The following is a 23,158-nucleotide window of genomic DNA, read 5'->3' as shown; positions in this document are numbered from 1 at the left end:
GTAAAGTTTGAAATGCTGTATTAGCTCTTATTTTTCCTATCATTATTGCACTTTCCATCCATTTATTTTGAAAGTTTATCATTCCTGGCAGTTTTTCAGGGCTGCAGTCAGGAGGTTGACACTCATGTCAACAGTGAACCCGTTTTTAAAGGGGTAAATTTACTAAAGTGAGAGTTTTTAGAAGTGGAGATGTTGCCCATAGCAACCAGATTCTAGCTATAAACATTTAACTAGCACCTTCTAGAAGATAAGTAAAATCTGATTGGTTGCTATGGGCAACATCTCCACTTCTATAAACTCTCACTTTAGTAAATATACCCCTAAAACTTGTTAGTAGTATATTTTTGCTCTATTCCAGGACACTACCCATGTGAGTATAATCAGTATCTTTGTTTTTTAATTCCATTGACATTAACATTTATTAATATTTTAGGGCGCGCCACCTATACAATATTAATATATTGTTTGTAAGAATAATAGGCATTATTTCACTTTTTAATGCATAGGAGGCAATCCAATTAGGTGCAAGTTGGCTTCTGCAAGCAGTTCTAATGGAGACCTCGCTCTGGACATTGCAGTTGCAACCCAATTCCAAACTTGCATTTTTTTTTTCCTCAGAGGAAAATCAAATTTTTTTTGTGCGCACCCCCTTGAGGGTGTGAGATGATAGGGAAAATCTTTATTTTAAGATAATAATGTTAGGACACAGGGCCTGATTCAGCAATGATCACAAATGCTTGCAATTGCGATCCTTGCAATAATACAAATGCAGCAGAAGGTGTATGACACCTCCAGCTGCATTTGGGATCCCAGCACTGCGACGGAGGTCGCGGGCTGGGATCACCATCGCGACCATCGGTAGTCGATGGTCGTGATGGTGGATGGCGTTGGGCAGCTGAGTTAGCCTTTCCGGGAACTCCGGCCGACCCATGTCAATCAGGGAGAGGAATTCAAGGGCTTGCATAGGATTGAGCAGGACCCATTCTGCACACTCGCAGAATGGGTCCTGTGCGCACGCAAATTCCCGAAAATCTGCGTTTAGCAGTGCACGCTGAACCAAGCCCATAGTGCAGAGCCCTTTGGACACCTCCTCTAATGACTAATTAGGCATTTTGAAGTTTTCAAAATGCTTAATTAAATGACCACATGTAATTTTTGGGTTAAAAAAGGGCTCCAATTACCCCAAAATCAAACTTTTTCATTAATTTAAACACCCCAAATTTAATTATAGATTTTTTTAAAATGAAAAATAATTGGTTTATCATTTCTTTAAAAAAAATTAAAGGGGCCTCAGTTTACCACAAAATCATTTTTTTTTGCAATTTTCTTTTAATTTGTTTGCGATAAAACGACAAAAAAAAAAAAACACTAATTTTTAGCATTTGTTTTCTAAAAAAAAAAAAAACACACAAAATCAGCCAATTGACACTGTTTAAAAGGGTTGTAGTCCGGATACCAATGGCTAGGATGCAGACGGTCATAATACAAACATTGGCATTCTGGCAGTATGTATCAGAGTTAGGTTTAGGGGGAGGGTTAGAATACTTACTTAAATCTGTCTGGATTTTGACCATCAGGATAGCACTGTCGGTATTCTGACAGTCGGGATCCTATACCCAACCCGTTTAAAAAACTTCAGTACTTTCCTTATGCTCACTACCAGCCTTTTATAGGATTCTGCTTTTTTAGGGTCCAGGATGGTTTCCCCACTTTTTCATGCCCAGCTCGCAAGTAATAGAATATTTGTACAACCTCGCTGCGAGTAGCGCGAATAGGCATTTCTAATTGGATCTCATTAGTGCACATTCATGAGATGTTTGTAAGTTTCATGAAAACAAACTCACACCTAATTATATTGCCCCCATACACTACAATTAGAAATAACACAAAATGGTTCAAATATAAAACATTAATGTGAAGAGTTCAAAATGTTGCATAAAACTGAGCCTAAATACAAATTTACATGGTTTTACATGCAGTATACCATTCAACATTGTTATCGCTATGAATGTTCTTTACAGTAAAAAAATTTCAGTTTTTTCTTTTTAGTAGATTTTGTCTACAGAATGATCACACCTATAGCTCAAACAGACCCCACTACTGACAAGAGTTGCTTGAAAGCAGATTATGTATTGTTTTATGCCTAAATGGAAACACATCCTGGGTAATAAATGCACAGTCAATTTTACCTGCATATGTGCTGTAAGAAGAAGTTAATCGCTCGCCCCAGTTTTCACTTGTATGTCCTGCTTCAGAATCTACAGGGTTAAAGGCACAGGAAAGAAGGGAAGAAGGAAACAAGTAAAGTAGAGGACAGTGATGGCACAAGAAAAGAGTAGGACTTCACCTTCTGCGGGAAGACTACCGCTCAACAAAAATGGGTTTTACATTAATATTGGTTTCTTTGGGTTACCCACCTGCCTGCAAATGCTATTCAGTTTGTGTGCATTATGTAACAATTTTGCACATGCAGTCCTACAACATCATGTAATGCTGCACTCTTTTTTTTTTTTAATCTAGTCACAACAACCACATGAAATAGTGTCCTTGAAACCATTATTCTTGTAAAATGGGGAAGAAGAAACTAGTGCACATCAAACAAATTTATTCCATGTGTGACATATAGAAGCAAATCTTAGTCATCGCACAGTGAGAAGTAGTTTGGTTTATTCTCCAGCTATAAAATTTTGACAACAAAATCTGCAGAGTGCTTTCACTGTGCAGCCATTGGGCTGTTATTGAGGATTGCTGAAATCCTAGTTTAAGTCAGTGGCATCAGAATTGAGTTAGTAGTACTACAATAATAAAATTACAGCTGCATATTAAAGAAACTAGAAGGTTTTGGCAGCAGACATTTGGCATACTTTGTACTTTGCCATCACAGCCTCACATTTTAGATTTTACATACATTAAGCAATATCCGTTTGCACTTATATTCCTTGCAAGAATCTTCAAGGAATTTATGTAAAAGGATGGTCCACCTTAAGATAATACTCTCATAAAAATCCAACTCATGCATAACATAAGAGGGAGTCTGGGTTTCTCCTCAATGGGGCCCCCAACCATTACCCGAATTCAGCAGCAGCATGAACAGAAAACGACCAGCTGACGACTGTATTGGGCGGAAGCTTTACTCAATGTGGCACCTGATTGGACAAGAGCCACTGTCATTCCAATGTGCTTCAGTATTTAATAAGCAATTTTTAATCTTGCTGCTTGAATAATTTGGTCAGGTTACAGGCTACCAGTAATGATTTGCCTGTGCACCTACAAAGTATCACCAGGGACACTTTAAAAAAAATAAAAAAAGCACAATTCTACACACATGTGAAAGCAGGACTGGCTACATATACAAAAAGAATGATTATAAGTACAGCTGATGGCAAAAATAAGTTAAAATCCTTTCTTGTCCTAAAGTAATGGGATCTAAGATTTACTAGTTGCCTAATGACTAAAAGTGAAGAAATAAATAAGAAGTGGTGAGTGCTTATTTTCAATTCATGATGAACATTAAGAGTTATGGCAGACTTACCTTTGTTAACTCTATTTCTTCAAAGTCCATAGGGTCCACAGGGAAATCATGGGGTGTGCGGTTGGAGTGATCTGGGCACCAAACAGTCAAAGCTTTAGCTCCCAGGATGCATCGTCCTCCTCCACCTATACACCGCCCCCAGCCACAGGCAGACAATTTTGTAAACAAGCCCAAGGCAGACGCAGGAGATAGGAGAAGGAAGAATAATATACACAAGAAACTCACTCACAAAAGATGAGAGAATCCGTGACCAAGAGAAAAATACCTATTGAAGCCAGGTGCGTCAGGCTGGGTGCCCTGTGGACCCTATGGACTTCGAAGAAAGAGTTAACAAAAGGTAAGTCTACCATAACTCTTAATTTGTTCTCCAGGGTCAATAGGGATTCACAGGGATACCATAGGGATGTCCTAAAGCACTTTCCCTAATGGCGGGGACGCTCCTGGGCAGAAAGGAGAATCTGAAACCCAAAGGAAGCATCCTGAGAGGCAAAGGTATCAAAGGCATAGAACCGGAGAAAGGTGTGGATGGAAGACCACGTGGCCACCCTGCACAACTGTTCAGCAGAAGCGCAGCGGCGAACCGCACACAAGGGTCCCAGAGACCAAGTAGAATGTGCTGTAATTCTGTTTAGAACAGGAAGATCAGCTTGCGTGTAGGCCGGAGAGATTGTCATACGGAGCCAACGAGCCAGAGTCCGTCTGTCTGTCTGTTAGCTGGCCAGCCTCGCTTGTGAAAGCCATACAACACAAAGAGAATCTGATTTCCTAAAGGAGTGTGTATGATCAACATAGATCCGAAGAGCATGAACTACATCCAGAGAGGCATCACCTGCAGAGAGGTCCGAGGGCAGAAAGGCCGGAACCACAATCTCTTCATTCAAATGGAACCAATATACCACTTTAGGAAGGTAACCAGCTCAGGTACGGAGGACAGCTCTGTCCGGATGAAAGCTCAAGAATGGGGAGCGACAGGAAAGCGCTGCCAAATCAGATACCCTGCGGGCAGAGAAGATCGCGAGGAGAAAGAGCGTCTTCACTGTCAGCCACTTGAGGTCTACTGAGTCCAGAAGTTCAAAACAGAGAAGCCTGGAGAACAAAGGACAATCCCACGGGGCCACCTGAGGGACAAAAAGAGGTTGAAGGTGGAGAACATCCTAAAAGAATGTCCTAACATCAGACAGGGTTGCAATCCTTCGATGGAACCAGACTGACAATGCAGAAACCTGAACTCTAAGGGAGACCAGACAGAGACCGAGGTCTAACCCAGCTTGTAGAAAGGCAAGCACCCGGGAGACCCTAAAAACTGTAGGGTCATAGCCTCTGGGGGAGCACCATTGAAAGTAAGAGTGCCAAATACTGTAATAGATGCCGGCTGAGGAAGGCTTACGCGTCCTGAGCATCATCTGGACCACAGAGTGAGAGAAACCCTTGGCTCTTAAGACGGATGACTCAAGAGCCACGCCGTCAAAGACAGACGAGATAGCACAGCACCCTGGCCTGCACCTGTATATAGCATATCCTGCCGTAGAGGTAGTGGAAAAGAAGGGTCTATGGAGAGAGTCCGTAGATCGGTGAACCAATGGCGCTTGTGCCAGGCTGGGGCTATTTAGTATCACTTTGCCGCCTTCTTGCTTGAACTTTTCGGAGAACCCTTGGGAGGAGGGAGATCGGAGGAAAGAGGTATGCAAGATTGAAGTCCCACCTCACTGCTAGAGCGTTCACGAAGGCGGCTGAGGAGTCTCTGGTCCTGGACCCGTACCTGGGGGACCTTGCGGTTGTGACGCAAGGCCATGAGGTCTACGTATGGCAGGCCCCATGCGTCCACCAGGAGTTGAAAGACATCCGGGCGGAAAGCCCACTCTCTGGTGTGTATGTCCTGGCAGCTTAGAAAGTCTGCTTCCCAGTTGAGGACTCTGGGAATGAACACTGCAGAGATTGCCGGGAGATGACATCCGGCCCAGACCAGGATGTTTGCCACTTCCAGCATGGCTACCCGACTTTGCGTGCCTCCCTGATGGTTGAGGTATGCTACCGCAGTCGCATTGTCGGGCAGGATTTGGACCGGACTGCCCCAGAGAAGGTCTTGAGCCCGGGTGAATGCTCTGTACACTGCTCAAAGCTCCACAATGTTTATGGACAGGTGACTTTCCTGGGTTGCCCACCATCCCTGAAAAAGGTATGGATGACTGGATACCGGGTCCCATCCACAAAGGCTGGAATCTGTAGTGAGAAGATCCCAATTTGGAATCCAGAAGGGGTGACCCTTGTTCAGATGGGACGTCTGTAGCCACCATGAGAGGGAAAGACGAACCTCCGGAGGGAGGAGGATCGTCTGAGACCGGATCAGATGATACTGCCTGTTCCACCAGGGGACAACCAGTTGTTGAAGGGCCATGGAGTGGAACTGGGCATATTCCAGTTTCCTATCCGTGGCATCCTTAAGGGAGGATGTAGATGGTAAAGACAGCGTAGAGCTTCTAACTAGCGTGCCACATGTAGGAGACACTTCCCACTTAGTACACCCACCAGTAGGGAGAGGGTAAAAAGATGCTAGTCTTTTTGGGACCTGGAACAGTTTGCCAGGAGTACCCCAAGCTTTCCCATGCGTTTAGTGAGCTGTTCTGATTGAGGGAGTTCAACCTCAACCACCTTTCACGTTTAAACATCAGGGTTTTAGGCTTAGGAGCAGGTTCATCATACTTTATATTCAGGATCGATTTAACCGCCTTCACTAAAGAAGGAACATTCACTGTTGAATGACTGTTTTCCTCGCCCGGGCGCGACCCGGGGGAGAGAACCTTGTGCATCATCTGCCTCCTAAGATGTTGCGTCAGAATCTGAAAGCTGGGTGGACTGCGAGGATGCTTTGGCGGCTAACGGTCTGTCCCCTTGAAAAATTTGCTGATCGGTGGCAGACCTTTGGGCCATAGTCTGAACGGAGTGTGCAAAAACATCCATCCAAGGAGGATGCATAGGGGGTACAGACACAGTAGGCTGTAACAGCTGTGGGTACTCCATGGGGGGAGGCAGCGTGGGGACTGATAAGCGGTCCACTAACTGCGTCATAACCCGGGATAAGGAGGACACCCAAGATGGCTCCTGGGCAGGGGCTGGTATGGTGGACTGGAGAGGTGGTACATAACAAATAGCACATATACCATCCTGCATAGAATCCTGAGGGGACAAGAACGCTGAACAAAATCAAGTAACCAGCACAGGAGCCGCAGGCTCCTGTTTACCCTTAGAAGACATAGAAATAATCAGCTAGCAGCACACAATCAGATAAACAGTGTATAGCTAGTAATGCAATGCGACACCCTTCACAAATACAGGTAAATGTGAAGTAATAATAGACCCCTGAACACCTGGTAGTGAAGGGTTACAAAAAAGCAGCAGGGATAGAGATACTGTCTTAATACTTTCTGACTGTCAGTTATATCACAAAAGCAGAGCTAGCACAAGTCACATTCAATGCATATAAATATACTTGTAATGGGCACTGGATCAGCTACTCAAGCCTCAAAAGGCTGGTAGGATTGTGCACTGTATCACCTGGCCCCAGGGAGACTGAACCCGAATCTCGAGACCTGTAGCTTCAAAAAAAAGTCCTGAGTAATGGCTACTGAGCGTCTCATATAGGTAGGAGGGTGAGGAGGAAGAGCAGCTCAGAGGCGGGAAACCTCTTGTGAGAGACGGCGTTCCGGGCTGGGGGAGGGGCTGCCAGGGAGAGCCCACCTCTCCACTGCTGTATCAACCGCCAGGTGCCGCTAGCCTTCAACATGGTCCCTGATGCCAGACTTAACTGCCCCGGTGGTCTAGTGGGGGTATGCGGACGAACCAGGCTCCCCACTACAGCGTACTCCGACTAGTTTCCATAACCGCGAGCGGGGAATCACCTTACCAATCTTCCCAGTTTGTCCGGCTGCAGCCCTGGGATCCAGTGGAGCGGCTAGCCAAGCTCCGCTGGCGCCCACCGTAATCACTGGACTGTTCACCAGTGTCGTGGCACCGGTGGGGGTAGATGGAGCAGTAGCGCAGCACCCATCAGGACGTCTATCGCTGCTTGCTCTGATGAAAAAAAGAAAATAAACTCAAATATAAAGCTTGGAGCTGCCGACGCAGTCCCTATGTCTAAAAGGCGTGACTGGTCCTGCTGGCACCAAACGTAAAAACTGTTTGCCTGTGGCTGGGGTAAATGTGGAGGAGGACTGGTGCATCCTGGGAGCTAAAGCTTTGACTGTTTGGTGCCGTCACATTCCAACCACACACACCCCATGGCATCCCTGTGGATCCCTATGGATCCTGAAGAAGAAAAATGTATTTGGATACACATACACACACACAAACACACACATTTTATTGCCCATACCAAAAGCACAAGTGTAATAGGGATTAATGATCTTTATGATTGCAACAACTAGCATTTTAGAAATTTAAATTAAAATAAATACCTGCTTCCCAAGTAGTATAGAAGCTATGCAATGCTAAGTGCTTGCCACCCTCCCAGCCCCCTTCCCCCAAGTAAAAGCAACACTGCACATTGTATTTTTATTCAACCTATTTACGGTGATATTGCAGAACGCACATTATCTGCTGCATTGGTTTTATGAATGTTGCTCTGTGTCTGATATACTTAAACAATCCTTTACACTACACACCATGGCTGTCATTTGTATTCTGCAGCTGTGGCATAACAAAGGATTCAAGAGGATGTGAAATTCCTGTTTGCCTCCACACCTGCACCAGAGATTAGGTCCTCCCTCTACTCAACTGACTTTAGTCTAATTTTAGGTATATGAACATTGTCACTCCTTTTAAGCCCCTTATGGTTTCAAAGAAACCATAAAAACTAGTTTCAAAAGTGTAACAACCCAAATATAAGAGCATCTCATTACCTAGCATTGTGCAGCAGCCTTTATTTATTACCAATGGAAACACTTATTTTATATAAAAACACACACAAGGCCTATAAAAGGTTTCCCAAGTGTGCCTTATGTCTGAAAAAAAAAAATTAAATATTTTTTTGTTTTTAATATATCTTTTTACATATATGCTATTTTTCTTACACAGTAAAATGCCAATTGAGATAAACAGAAGTCATCCTTGAAACGGTATATAGTATGCTTTGGGGCATATAACAATTTGCTGGCAATGCCATAGGTAAAGTAAGCCAATGAGACCAATGTAGAAAATGGACTGTTTGCTTCTTCCTTATGTCTTAGTAGACATGCTGAAAATTATATAAAACCTAAAACTACAGGTGTCTACTGTGCATCACAATGAAAAAAGTAATAATCCAAAATAAGAGGGAGAAAAACCCAGCACTGGGGTGTATTGGCAGACAACAGCAAGCAGTGCATACACCTAGCCAGCCAGCAGGGGCACTACTGAGAACGCGTCCAGATGTATTCGGTAAACTTTTGCCAAAACAAAAGAAAAAAAATTAAAAAATAGAAAAAGAAAATATAAAATTACAACTTTTACAAATAATAAAAAAAAAGCATCATCTTAATAAAGTACTTTTTTTTTTTAGATTTACTGCATTTACTATGGCTATCTATAGATGTCAGAAACGTGGGGTAACACAAATGACCTGCTGCTGTCCTTCATAAATATGTATGTTCTAACTGGAAAACACCTGCTATGGATATCACTAGTGAACACCGTTGCATCCTGCAAAGTTAAATAGGGAAAATACCTAAATCCTGCTAACAATTATGTTTTTGCATGATTTAGAGATCTTCTCCTTTTAATAAATAGGTCCCTTATTTAAGATCTTTTTATTTGTCAAAATGTGAAACAAAAATACAAGGCAGATACATCCTGAATCATCAAAAAACAGAAAAAAAAGGACAATCGAATGTTACAGTTTTCAAACCACATTCCTATGTTCTATATTTTTTGTCCTTCTTTCCTTCCAATTATTGAACATATAAAGATGGATGTGATACAATAAACTTAAAACCTAAAATAATAACGATTATGGTTATTGTAAAATACCAGGATATTGGTTGTGGGAGCCAAAAAACTCCAGTTATCGTGAAAAATGTATCAAATTGTAACTTTAAGTCCTATAAACATTCAAAAAATTAATAAAAAAGCTACAAAAACTTGTCAGAGATATTAATGGACAAAAATTAAAGACGAGGAGGATTAAGGGGGGAGAAAAGTTGAAAACGAAGGGAAGCGAACCGTGAAAAGGGAAAGAGAAAAAAATAACTAAATATAGAAATAAAGGGGAAGGGAGAGGGGAAACAGAAGAGAAAAAATAAAATCAATAAATAAATATAAACATTTGTATTAAACTAACACCAGAATAGAAAATAAAGTTGCATACACACACAACGATTTAGTTAACGAACGATTTTAGTAAACTTTTTTCTACCTTGAAAAAATTAACTAAAATCGTTTACTAAAGTTGTTCATTTACTATATTCATTTAAATGTAATGAACGATTTTAATGAACTACAAACGATTTTTGCGTATTAACTTAATGAAAATCGTTGAGTTGACAAGTCTGACTGAACTACAAACTACAAACGTGAACGCGCATGAACAATAATTGTTCGTTTGACTCAGAAAGTGAACGATTTTTTCAAACGATTATCGTTAAACAATATAGTTTAACGATAATCGTTCAAAAAATCGTTGTGTGTGTGTATGCACCTTTAATGTTTAAGATAGACCAGGAAGGGTCGCATTGTTAAACCTGTCTGGTTCTCGTAGTACAAATTTTGTGAAACTTATTATTTTGAAGGCTAGTGATATACTCCATTTTGGACACAAACCAAACACGATTGAGAAGCGCCTGTTGAGTTGGAGGGGAAGGGTTTTTCCAGGTCCTAGTGATCTGATATTTGGCCGCACAGGAAATATACATAAATAGGTCCCTTATTTAAAGGACATTTACTCCACTAGATGAGGATGCAATGTTTGGTGTGGGAGTAAAAGTACCATGTAAATTAGACTGTGTGATATATTATGCAAGTATACTTGGTTAGTATGTATGCATAGAAAGAAAGGATGGATGTGTGACATGGGATGATACCCACTGCCTTCTCAAGAGTTCACTAAACAAATAAAAATAGGAATCCATTTTTGTACCTTCTAACCCACTTACATTAGCTACCAGGACCAAGCTCCAGAATGCTTGGTAAATCTCACAATGTAGCAGCCCCCATAAAAACAAAGGGCTGCTTTTTGCACATAAAATGAGGGGCTGCAGCATAAATCTTCGATATCTGTATACTATGCGGAAACCTTAAATGTGTGAAGATGTAAAATGTGCAGAGAGCTTTATGGTGCATACACACGGTACAACCTGCACAACCAAAAATATCGCTGATGGATTTCCCTCAAAATTTCTGTAGTGCAGGTCAAACGATTTTGGGTAGACATATGATTGATATTTCAGTGAAGTCATGTCTTTACATGCAAATCTTGACAAAATCGTCCAAGTTCGCCTGCATGTACGGTTGACCATAGATATCGTTATCGTTCATACGGGAACACGCATCGTTGGTTGATAGTTCACTGCATAAAACTGAAGATAAATGATTTATCGTTGAACGATACAGTTATCGTTCAGGAAAATCGTCCCGTGTATGCAGCATTACAGTTGCGAGGGTGTGTCGCCTAGCTTAACTGTACATTTTTGTTTAAAAACAATGCTGTCCACTATGTTCTTAACCGATTAATTTTCCTGCATACAAAAATAAACATAATTGCATCCCTAGCATTGCAACATGGCTTGTTCCAGGAGCAAATTGCTCCTATTTTGCTCTTAACTCTGAATCAGGTCCAATGTGTCCAGAAGCAAAAATTAAAGTTACCAGATTTTCTTATAAATAACTGGAAGCTTTATTTGCCTGGTGACAAAAGACTTGGAACACAGCTCTTGCAGCACAACAGACACTAACACAATGCACATTATGTATAAACAAACTTACTAGATGCAGAAACCCTGTACTAGAACCTAGACCTACTCCTAGCAAAATGCAATAACCCCTTTCCATGCTAAATAACTGGGGATAAAAGCTTGTGCATGAATCAGATAAGATGAAATGCCAGAATAAGTCTTTCTTATATGATAGGATACTGTACAAACAGCTCAATGTAATTTATATACCGGAGCAATTGCTGCGTAGCCAAGACAACAATGCCCATACGACTATACAGAAAAACTTCCACACCGAGATAAATATAACCATGACCAAGAAGTTTCACCACTTATCCAAGATAACCATTTATTGATGACCAAATGTAAAATTTGACACATGAAGAAAAAAACAAAAAGGTAAAGCTTACAAACGTACACATTCTCCCTAATTACATTTGCCCTAATTACAGAATGTGTACCCTAATTAGTACACATTCTCCCTAATTACATTTGCCAACATTCCTGGATGATGTTCACTTGCTGTTGAAAGTAGCCCATGCAAGAGTGCCCCAAATCTGGATCCACAGCAAAAATAAAACATGCAATAAATACATACGCATACACTTGTGTGTACAGTATCTATCCATTTTACACATATACACGTTCGCAACAACTGAGTGGATAATGATATATAGATATGGAACTAAATAGATGAACAGCAGTGCACGCACACAAAACAATATTTACCTCGGTGCTAGCCAGCTGTATGGGTATCACAAAGTACTGAAAGGCAATACTGATCATGTGATGGTGTCACATCAGCATGTGGTCCGTATTACCTGTATCAGAGTCTCTTTCCTCATCTCTTGGTGGGCTGATCGTGAAGGGAAGTTTTCGTTTCATTGCCGACTTCTCTTTCATTTCTTTGCCAACCTCACTCCGACCCAATTTAGGAGTTCGAGTGTACGATGTGATCTTTTCCTTATTCTAAAAACAATGGGGAATAAACAAATATTACTAAAAAAAAAAAAAAAAGTACAACAATAAAATAAAAAAAATAAAAAATAGTTGTTTCCACAAAGATGTGTTCCATTATCTCACTTTACCCAGGATCATATTTAGAATATAGGCAGCTATACAGGTCATTGCGTGTGAAAACAGATTATATTTGTAACAGCATACTGGAAATGTTCATTCCACACTGTGCAATGCAGTCACCATTAGAATGAGTAGTTCGTACAGACGGCTCCTAATATACATATACCTTTGTGCCATATGGTACAATTCCCGTGCTGCTATTTCTCAATTTTGCATCTTGAGCTAGGTACACATTATACAATATACTGACCTGTTTTGCGATCCGCGATGGATAGCAACGATCATTGCATAGAGTGTACCCCAATTATGGAGTACATCTTCCCATCTAATGTTCTGCACATCAGATGGGATGATGCGACGTATGATGCAGTGCAGTAACATTAACCCTCTAATGATATATAGAGTCATCACATGGTGGATCGTGTAGTGAGTACACGGACATGATATATCGCTACATCGCATCGGGCTGTCAGAATATGTACACGTCCTTCAGGTGTGTATTTACAGTAGCTTTAGATGGCAAATAGTGTACTAGGTATTTAGGATTAGTGTTTTGGCATGGCTACGTAGCAAAATCTGTGGATAAACAGGGCTATTTGCTGCAATTTGGGTATAGGTGTATCTGGACACATCTGTAGGTGGCTGGAATATACCACAAATTGATTAAAACACCACAATGTATTGGGATAATGTTTCAAGGGAAGCTTCGGTATGGAAAGCTGGGAGTGACTAAGATTTTGTGAGACTAAGTTTGTCATTGCTGCAGTATCTGAAATTTCTCTTTCCAATACAACTGTGATTCGACAGTATGACGCTCATCGCGGCTCCAGCTTCTTCCAAGACCCTAATTCCAATCAAACCTTCGTAACGCATGTCTCAGCCAACTTTGCAAAGTAGACTAAGTACTGTGTTAAAGAGAAAAAAGATTTGAGCAGGAAATGGGGAGAGTTGTGAGACACTGTTCACAGTGTATAATTAACCCCTTCGACGCGTTTCGCTCCCCTCTTGGAGCTTTTTCAAGATGAGATATATATATACATATATATATATATATATATGCGCGCGCATATGTTATAGATACATTGTGATGGCCACAAGAGTTGTTGCAACAATTGTATCACGGTGAATTTATTCTTACTCAAAAGCTACATTTCTTACCCAAGAGCTATTTCATATTGTCTACTGTTATTGTATGTTTAACAAATGTTTTAATTTCCGATTCAGAGAGGCCAAGGTGGTTTTTAGTCAAACAAGCACAATTAATTACACAGCAGCGCAAAATCTTTTTTCTCTTTTTCACCATTGGTTATATTTTTATGTCAGATTAGCAACTGACATTTAGTTTTGCAGCGCTGTGTTCTGTGACAATACTGATAGATTTATCCAATCAATATAAAAAATTATTTTCAAATTGTGAGCAATATTCAGCAGTGTTGATTTGAGCGCCAGGAATAGCTGAGGATTTCTGGTGTGCCAGCCTAAGATTATTCAATTTTGTAGTAAGTGCTGTGTTAATGAAAATGTGCTCAGATGCAATTGCTATTTAAATGGATAATCTATTAATGAAGCAGTACTTACCTATACAGACTGAAGTCATTATTACACATTTAATAAAGCAGACCAGATTATAGAACATAAAATATATGGATATTTATTTCTCTACCTTATGACATCTCTGTATGGATCTATATTTGCCTGAAAGTTTCTAAATATCAGAGCAAAAAATATATACCAAAAATGAAATAATGAAAAACAACAATCTAAGTAATTAATAGATATGAATAAAATAGTTTGTGTATTTGTGTATAATCTGCATCAGCCATTGTATGTTCTAAGTGGAGTATATGGTTGTAAATCAATGATCTTATGTATTTTACTAGGCAAAATATTTCTCTTTGTGAACTATGAGCAGGTTCTAGATCTGAGAGATTTATATATTCAATATCAATTGTAGCATAAATATTTAAGATATAGGAAGTTAATCTGAATTTGGATTACTCAGTAATTTTCATTACCGTATATACTCGAGTATAAGCCGACTTTTTCAGCACATTTTTTGTGCTGAAAAAGTACCCCCTCGGCTTATACTTGAGTGAAGTGTAGCGCTGACCGGACGGAGTTCGGTCAGCGCTACACAGCACAAACACACAGCCGCCGGAGCCGGCAGCTGTGTGTTTGCTGTAATCAGCAGCCGCTGAGAGTCTGTCAGACTCTCATCGGCTGCTGCTGCTCCCACTGCGGGAGCCATCTTCCGGCTCCCGCAGTGGGTAATGGGAGAGACGTCATGAGTAATGACGTCTCTCCCATACAAAGCGGCCGGAGGAGCTGTTAGCGGCGGGACCAGGAGCGGGAGTTTCAGGTAAGTGATTTTTTTATTTATTTAATCTTATTACTTTTCTCTCTACTGGGGGGGGGGGGGGAAGGACTACAGGGGGCAATTACTACAGGGGGCACTAAAAGGGGTTATTACCACTGGGGGAACTACAAGGGGGGGGATTACTACAGGGGGCACTAAAAGGGGGGATTACCACTGGGGGTACTACCAGGGGGGGGATTACTACAGGGGGCACTAAAAGGGGTTATTACCACTGGTGGCACTACCAGGAGGGATTACTACTGGGGGCACAACCAGGGGGAATTACTACTGGGGGCACTACCAGCTGCTGCCATTCCCCACCCTAGGCTTATACTCGAGTCAATACGTTTTTCCAGTTTTTTGTGGTAAAAGTAGGTACCTCGGCTTATATTCGGGACGACTTATACTCGAGTATATATGGTAATATGATATCAAGATAATGGCTATTTAATTTCTTTTCTGTGGATTCTTATGGTCTGGTACCCTGTGTCCAGGTCACAGGTAGCTTTGATTTCCAAACAAACGGACAAAAAGTATTCAGTTGGTGAATACTACATCTTAAATCACACAAGGATTCACTGATCTAATTACGTGCACCTGGCCGCTACATGTAAAAGAATTGGTGCAGGACACAAGCGCCATTGTCTCCTGTGGAAGCCCCCGATATTGCTAAAGGCGGAGAAACGCGTAGAGACGTCTGGGTGAAAGTACTGACTGGTCAACTCTGACATTTCCCATGGCTGTAAACACGTAAGTTGCTAATTCGGAGCGGCCGCGGCGATGAGGTATAAACCTTTAAATGACTTTACTACTGCCGATCAGCCTTACACAGCAAGAGCAGCTCTCTGTGTGAGAGGTCCCACAAAAAGAGCAGGCAGACTGTGTAAATACACCATTTGTGCCGGGACATAAATATCTACAGTTACAATATCTATGAAAATTAATATCCTGTCTATGACTTGCAAGACTGTGTAGGAATCAGACAAACAAGTGCCTGTTTTGTCTCCATATGTCAGCAATGGTTGGAGAGTGAATGCTATTTTTCAAAGAAGTCCAGCACATTTCTGAGCACCTTAAGCTTTTTTCTGCAAAGTGCTATTTATCCTTTACAAATATGCCTCTATTGGAAACAAAGTAACTCTGACCATATATTGGATACAATCTTTCCACACTGGTGGATACAGACTGTTAACTGTATGTTATTCTGTGTCTGGACAGAAGCACTTGTATTACAGGGCTCAACAAAACCCGGTTGCCAGGGCGACCAAGTTTTCAGACCTGGTGACTGGATTTTGCAAAGCCGTGCTGGGATCAAGTGGCTGATCCCAGCATCGGCACAGCTGCAGGGGCAGGCAAATGAGATGTGTCCCCTGCGGGACACATCCCTGGTCGGCACTGGGATGCTGTTTCTGCACCCAGCGGCGGGTAAGCAGAAGCGGCCGGTACCTGGTGAAGGGACTGCCTCGTCCCTTCCACCAGCGCAAGCGGTAAAGTGGCGGCGGACAGGACTTTGCTCCGAGTGCTGGCTTACTTTAGCCCGTCACCCGGTAGCCTTGATACGACGGGTGTTTGGGAGGCAGACGCGACGAGCCAATCACGGCTTTGCACGTCATAGCCCCGCCCACTCGCAGCATCTTGTATTAGATGGCGTTGAGCGAACAAGAGCAGTCGGGCGGTGGAGGGGGAGGAGACAAAACCTCTCGAAGAAGAGAGAAGCGTTCTGGAGGCCGCAGAAGAGGCCAGAAGACGCCGTGAACAAATGAGAAGACAGGTGACGCCGGCTGAAAGAAGAAAAGAAGAGGCGGCGCTGCTGGCCAGGACGGGCCAGCGGCAGAAGAATGCAGATGAATACCGGAGAGGACTGCAGAGGTAGAAAGTGAAAGAGCTAACTAAACTCCCCCTGCAAGCCCACCGTAGCAGGTAGGCCCTCTGTGAGGCCTACTATTAACCCCTCCCTAGACCATCAGGGTTGTCCGGCCCTAGGCCTGTGGGGTAAAGCAGGCAATAGGCCTGTGTGTATATAGGCGGGCACAAGGCCCGGGCTACATAGAGGGCATTAGGCCCAATATAAAGGTACAACACCACTGGAAATATGTATGCCACATTCTGTAGTAGATCCTAGTGGAGACAGGCTACCGCGCTCCAAGCATCGTTTTGATGACTGAGCTAGAAAATCCTTTGGATCTTAAGAGGGATGTCTCAAGAGCCACGCTGTCAAAGACAGACAATCTAGGACCGGGTAAAGGCAAGGACCCTGAGACAATAGGTCTGGACGTTGAAGCAACAGGACCTGAGTGTCGATGGAGAGACTCAGAAGTTGAGTACCAATGATGTCTGGGCCAAGCTGGAGGCACCAGCAGGAATGTGCCTCCGTCTTGCTTGAACTTCTGAAGAACCCAAGGTAGCAGGGAGACTGGAGGAAACAGGTACAAAAAACGGAAGGACCATTTCACCGACATAGCATCTATTCGGCATCTCTTGTTCTGGACCCGTACACTGGTAACTTGTGATTGTATAGGGAGGTCATGAGGTCCACCTCTGGGAGACCCCATTTGTCCACTAGGAGCTGAAATACCTCTTGGTGAAGGGACCATTACTCTGGATGCATGTCGTGATGGCTGAGGAAGTCCGCTTCCCAAATGAGAACACCCGGAATGTACACTGCCGAAATGACTGGGAGATGAGATTCTGCCCATGTCAGAATGCATGACATTTCTGTCATTGCTGCCCGACTTAAGAGTGCCTCCTTGATGGTTGATGTAAGCCAATGTGGTGGTGTTCTCGGACTGAACCTGCACAGGCTTTCCATGAAGAATGTGCTTTGCCATCATGAGGGCCTTGTACACAGCCCGAAGTTCCTATATGTTGATGGGCAGTCGTCCACCGGCCCTGAAAGGAGTGTGGACCGGTCACTGTGTCCCATCCTCGGAGACTGGCATCCGTTATAAGGAGTATCCAGTCCGGGATCTAAAAGGGGCGATCCCTGGTGAGATGAGACATCAATAGCCACCAAGACAGAGAAACAGGTGCACCTTCGGAGAGAGTACCATTGTCTGAGTCCTGATCCGGTGGGGTAATCCGTTCCGCTTGGAGAGAATCAGACCCTGCAGGGGCCTGGAATGGAACTGCGCATATTCCACTATATCGAATGTGGACACCATGGATCCCAGAACCTGCATCGTCGAGTGGACTGACACCCGGTGACTGTGGAGACATCTGCGTACTTGCAGCTGCAGTGCTGAGATCTTTTCCGGAATTAGAAAGATTCTCTGCTGGTGAGAAGCCAGGAGGGCTCCAAAATGAACCATCCTCTGTGAGGGAATTAGGGAGGACTTCTTCCAATTGATCACCTGTGCGCCTGTAGACAAACAATTGTCAGTTGCAGGTGGTGGTGAAGCACTTCTGGAGAACTCGTCAACAAGGAGAAGGTTGTCCAGATATGGTAGGAGCCGGTACCCTGACTCCACAGATGGGCTACCATGACAACTATAAATTTGTAAATAACCTTGGGGCCGTGGACAGGCCAAAGGGCAGAGCCCAAAACTGGAAGGGTCATAGCAGTATAGCAAACCACAGACAACGCTGGTGAGATGGCGTTACGGGAACATGTAGGTATGCATTCTGAATGTCCAGTGATGCCATGTAATCCCCAGGTTCCATAGCCAGTATGATGGATCGTAAGGTTAGGAAAGGACTGCCCTTTGGATTTTCCTTGGGGACGAAAGGACCTAAAGGAGGAGCTTTGAGACTTTGCAGGAGCAGATGCCGAGGGCAGAAATGCAGATTTGGATTTGGCCAACGTGTCAACAACCTTGTTCAGGTCTGACCCAAACAATATTTCCCCATTATAGGGTAAGGACTCCAGGCCTCTCTTAGAATCTGCATCCACACTCCAATAGCATAGCCACAGGGAACGGCGAGCAGACACGGCCGAGACACTAGATGTCAGAAGACTAGCATCCAGAGTGGCCTCACCGATATATGCAGCCGCATCTCTAATATGGCCAACCAGTGACACATGATCCTCTGGAACTTCCAAAGAGTCCTGAAGTGCATTGGCCCAACTCTCTATAGACTTAGCTACCCAGGAGATAGCCATGGACGGGCGGGCAACAGCTCCTGAGAAAGAATATATATACTGTAGACTTTAGGCAAGTTTCCACCTTCCTATCTGTAGGACCCTTTAAAGGAAGAAATGGAGGGCATAGGTAACATTGCACTTTTAATTAATCGTGCAACGTGTGAATCACTGCAGGGGAGATTCCCGCTTCTTACAATGAGTCTTCGGAAATAGGTAACCGGAGGCCAAACGTTTTTGAGATTGATACCTCTTCCCAAGCGATTGCCAGGCATCAGCCATGTGATCCACCAGCTAATCTGACAAAGGGAACACTGCCGAAGACACCTTCAACTGTATAAATAGGGGGTGCTTGGATTTAGGGGCTGGCTCGTCATCCTCTAAAACCAGTACGGATCTAACCGCACGCACCAAGCAGATATATTAATCCTTGACTTAGACTCCGCCTTTTGCTGAGGGGAGTCAGGTTAGAGGCATCAGCCACCTCTCCATCTTCAGAAGACATCTCAGACTCCGATAGCTGTGTGGATTGAGATGAAAACACAGGACGCTTAGTTGGCCTAAAGGGCTTCTCACTTTGCAACATGGTCTGAAGAACAGTTAAGGTCACTGCCAGACTTTGTACTGAGGTAGAGAAAACATCCACCCATGGTGGAGGTCCACCCTGTGTTAATCCCACTGTGGGAATGACCACCTGCTGTGGTACAGAAGGGGTCTGCACAATCAGTGGTAGTCCCTGTGTGGGATGGACGGGCTGCTGTGTTACTCCCATAGGAGGCAGTCCACAATGGAGGCCAGCATCTGATAAAAGGCCACCCACAGGGGCTCATGTACTGATGGCGGGGGATTCGAAGTACCTGACTGGTTATAACACGTCACACATAACCCATCTCGAAGCACATCCTCCTCACTGAAAACTGCACTACATAATCTGCAAGATTGCGTCATTAGTACAGGAATGTGTTCATTACCCTTGTCAGACATGTCTGTAGGGAAAATGACGCACAATATGGTACGGAGTACAAAGCAACCACGAGTATGTAAAAGTACTAACAGGGAGCAATATACTGGTCCTGTCTTATGCTTCAATAAGCTGCAGGAACCGGTTGCCTAAATATGGCACACTGCAGTACACAACAGTATGTGACAGACCTCACAAATATTGTTTATATATAGTCAAGCATGAACCACCCTAACACCTGTACTAGGGGAGAATTATAGAAAGGGTATAGCCCAGAGGTTCCCAATCACGGCCCTCAAGGCTCCCCAACAGTTCAGGTTTTAGAGATATCCATGGTTGAGCACAGGTGATTTAATTAGTTCTAAGTCAATTTGATTTAAGCACCTGTGCTTAACCATGGATATCTCTAAAACCTGAACTGTTGGGGAGTCTTGAGGATCGCATTTGGGAACCTCTGGTATAGCCATAAGCTGACAGACAGAAAAAAAGAGAAACAGACAGCCAGCGCTAGCACAAGTCACATACAATGCAGGAAAGACGCTGCAAAGCGGCACTATACTCAACTATGTAGACTCAGTGCCTGGTAGGAAATAGTACTACATACGCTGACCCTGGGGATCGGACCAACGCGTTGTCCTGGGAGAACTGTGACTGCACCATGAGAAAATGGCCGCCACTGTCCTCAAAGGGGGTGTGTCCGGAGGAGGAGATCAGTTCAGGAAAGCCAGACCGCAGTGGAAAGGCGCGCTGAGCTGAGGAGCCGCTTAAACAGGGAAGCCGTCCCTCCTGGCCGATTATTAACCCCTGGGACTCAGGTTCCCGGCACCAAATTGTCCCTGGTGGTCGAGTGGAGCGCGATGGCCGGGGCCTGCGTCCACACTCAGCCACCTCTGGTCTTTCCCCCTGAGACCGGGGGTATCGAATGCCATACACACGGGTCACTACGAGCGGCAACCCGCCTTACCTGTCCCGATGTCCGGGTGCAGTCTGGGTCATCTCCAGGAGTCTTTGCTAGCGCTGACCCCCGGAACGCCCACCGAGATACCCAGAACAGTACTGGCATACTGCTGCAAGCTATATTCTTGTAAAATTTAAATAAAGAAAATAAGCTTTAGGGGCTGCTTAAACAGCCCCCCTGCGAAATGGTGACCAGACTCCGGCAGGGCACCAACGAAACTGAGGTGCCTCTGGCTTGGGGGCGCTGTATAGGGGGAGTGGACCCAATGCATCCTGGGAGCTGGAAGCTTTAACTGCATGGTGCCCAGCAGCTACACCCCAAGGTCTCCCTGTGGAGCCTATGGACCCTGAAGAAGAAACTCCTCTCTTTCATAAGTGCTGTGTTAATGAAAATGCGCTCAGATGCAATTGGTATTTAAACGGATAATCTATTAATGAAGCAGTACTTATCCATGCAGACTGAAGTAATTATTACACATTTAATAAAGCAGACCAGATGATACAACATAAAAACAAAATCCAAAACACTTTAGATAATTGTTTTGTACTTTGTTTATATTCTTATTTCTGTTCGTAAATTATATTAACTAAATGAAAAAAAAGAGTAATGGTGGGTACACACCTGACAGATATATCTGCAGATGATGGTCGTTCATGCACACTGAACGGCCATCATCTGCTTGTGCCTCTGTGTCGCGCCCCCCTCCCCTCAGCTGCCCCTGTGTGTGTATGGGCGGTTTGGCCGATCAATTGATCGGCCAATATATCTGTCAGTGTGTACCCAGGTTAAGTAAGATTTACAGTGCTTAACATCTATTAACTTAACAAGGTGAATGTAGTGTAAAATATAATCCCATGAATATACACTGAAGTGCCAAAAGTCATGGGATAGCAGTATGTAAGAGGTAATGGTAGGTGGCATCACTGTACTGTGACTTCTTAGACATTCCCAGACCTGTATCAACTGTAATCGGACATCTTTTGAGTCAGTTTGATCACCACCTAGGCTGCTCAAGGCTTTTCGAATGGGGCATGATAGTGGGTGCCAGACAAATGGGGCATTCCATTTCCGAAGTTGTGCGGACATTCAACATTCCTTGATCTACGTTGTCACATGTATACTGGGAATACCTCATGAAAGGCATTACCACCCACCGTGGACAGCACAGTGGCCGACGACGGGTGCTTAATGATCATGATCAATGGCGTCTGACCAGTATTGTCCGCGGTAAGAGAAGCAACACTGTCTCAAATCACATCCACATTCAAAGAGGAGGTACAAGACACATATCAAGCAGAACAGTGCAACATTCATTAGCGGTCATGGGATATGGGTATATCCCATGACCGCTATCAAGCAGAACAGTGCAACATTCATTAGCGGTCATGGGATATGGGTATACAAGACCAACCAGAGTGCCCCTGTTAACACTACGACAGCGGACACAGCGCCTAATCTGGGCTTGTAACGTAGCTAATTGGACCCTGGATTACTGGCAACATGTGACGATGCCCGATAAGTCATGGTTCCAGTTGTTTCGGGCTGATGGTAGGGTTCGGGTGTGGTGCAGACCTTTAGACCATGGACCCCAGATGTCATCAAGGCAACGTGCAGGCTGGTGGTGGTTCCATAAAGGTGTGTTCACATAGCATGGTTTAAGTCAGCTGGTCTGCCTGAACATGTCATTGACTAGTAACCGCTATGTTGCATTGCTTGATGACAGCCCTTCATTGACTTCATTCACCCCCACAACAATGGAATATTTCAGCAAATAATGCACCATATCATTTGTCCCAAGTTGTCCAGAATTGATTACTGGAGCATCCTGGAGAGTTCCAACGAATGGTGTGGCTTCCACGTTCTCCCGATATGAACCCATTGAATCATTTATGGGATGTAGTGTAAACGCATCCAAGATCCTGCACCTACAAATATGAGGGAGCTGTGGGAAGCTATACAGCAAATGTAAGAACAAAAGATAGGTCGTATGGTGCATAAATCACGTCAATACATACATTCATAAAATATTACTTTTATTAGTTATATTTAAAATAAATGATACCAGAAACATGGTGAACTATTTTTAATCTTATATATAAAATCTGTGTCGAGGATTGTGTGTTCAATAAACAGAGATTTAGGTTTCTGTGTTGCAGTGATTTTGTCAGAATATATCTATATTTGTTCACATCTATTCTCTTACTATCCATGTCTGTGTTCCAATTACACTTTGGCAACTGTTTCAAAATACTGCACAAATGTTGCAAAAGACTACTCACACTGTCCTTATTCCAT

At 43.5% G+C, this 23,158-nt stretch overlaps 1 protein-coding gene and 1 long non-coding RNA gene across 3 annotated transcripts in view; one reads left to right on the top strand and one right to left on the bottom strand.

Annotated features, from left to right (window-relative positions):
* Window positions 1-23,158, bottom strand: part of ANKRD12 (ankyrin repeat domain 12) — a 167,987-nt gene that overhangs the window by 65,162 nt on the left and 79,667 nt on the right. Inside the window, exons 3-4 of one of the 2 annotated variants that reach the window (XM_088469689.1) lie at window positions 12,252-12,399; window positions 2,190-2,258 (exon numbers count right to left, since the gene is read on the bottom strand). In XM_088469689.1, coding sequence (XP_088325815.1) covers window positions 2,190-2,258; window positions 12,252-12,399 — 217 coding nt within the window. The remainder of the gene's footprint in view (window positions 1-2,189; window positions 2,259-12,251; window positions 12,400-23,158) is intronic. The other variant, XM_088469690.1, reaches the window with a different exon arrangement.
* The window catches only part of LOC148526954 (uncharacterized), a 227,078-nt gene that overhangs the window by 163,318 nt on the left and 40,602 nt on the right, over window positions 1-23,158 (top strand). The gene's annotated exons all lie outside the window — the stretch shown is intronic.

Source organism: Taudactylus pleione, unplaced genomic scaffold (genome assembly GCF_031769625.1).
Source record: "Taudactylus pleione unplaced genomic scaffold, aTauple2 ptg000093l, whole genome shotgun sequence".
Lineage (NCBI taxonomy): Eukaryota > Metazoa > Chordata > Amphibia > Anura > Myobatrachidae > Taudactylus > Taudactylus pleione.
This window is presented reverse-complemented; position numbering and strand designations above follow the sequence as displayed.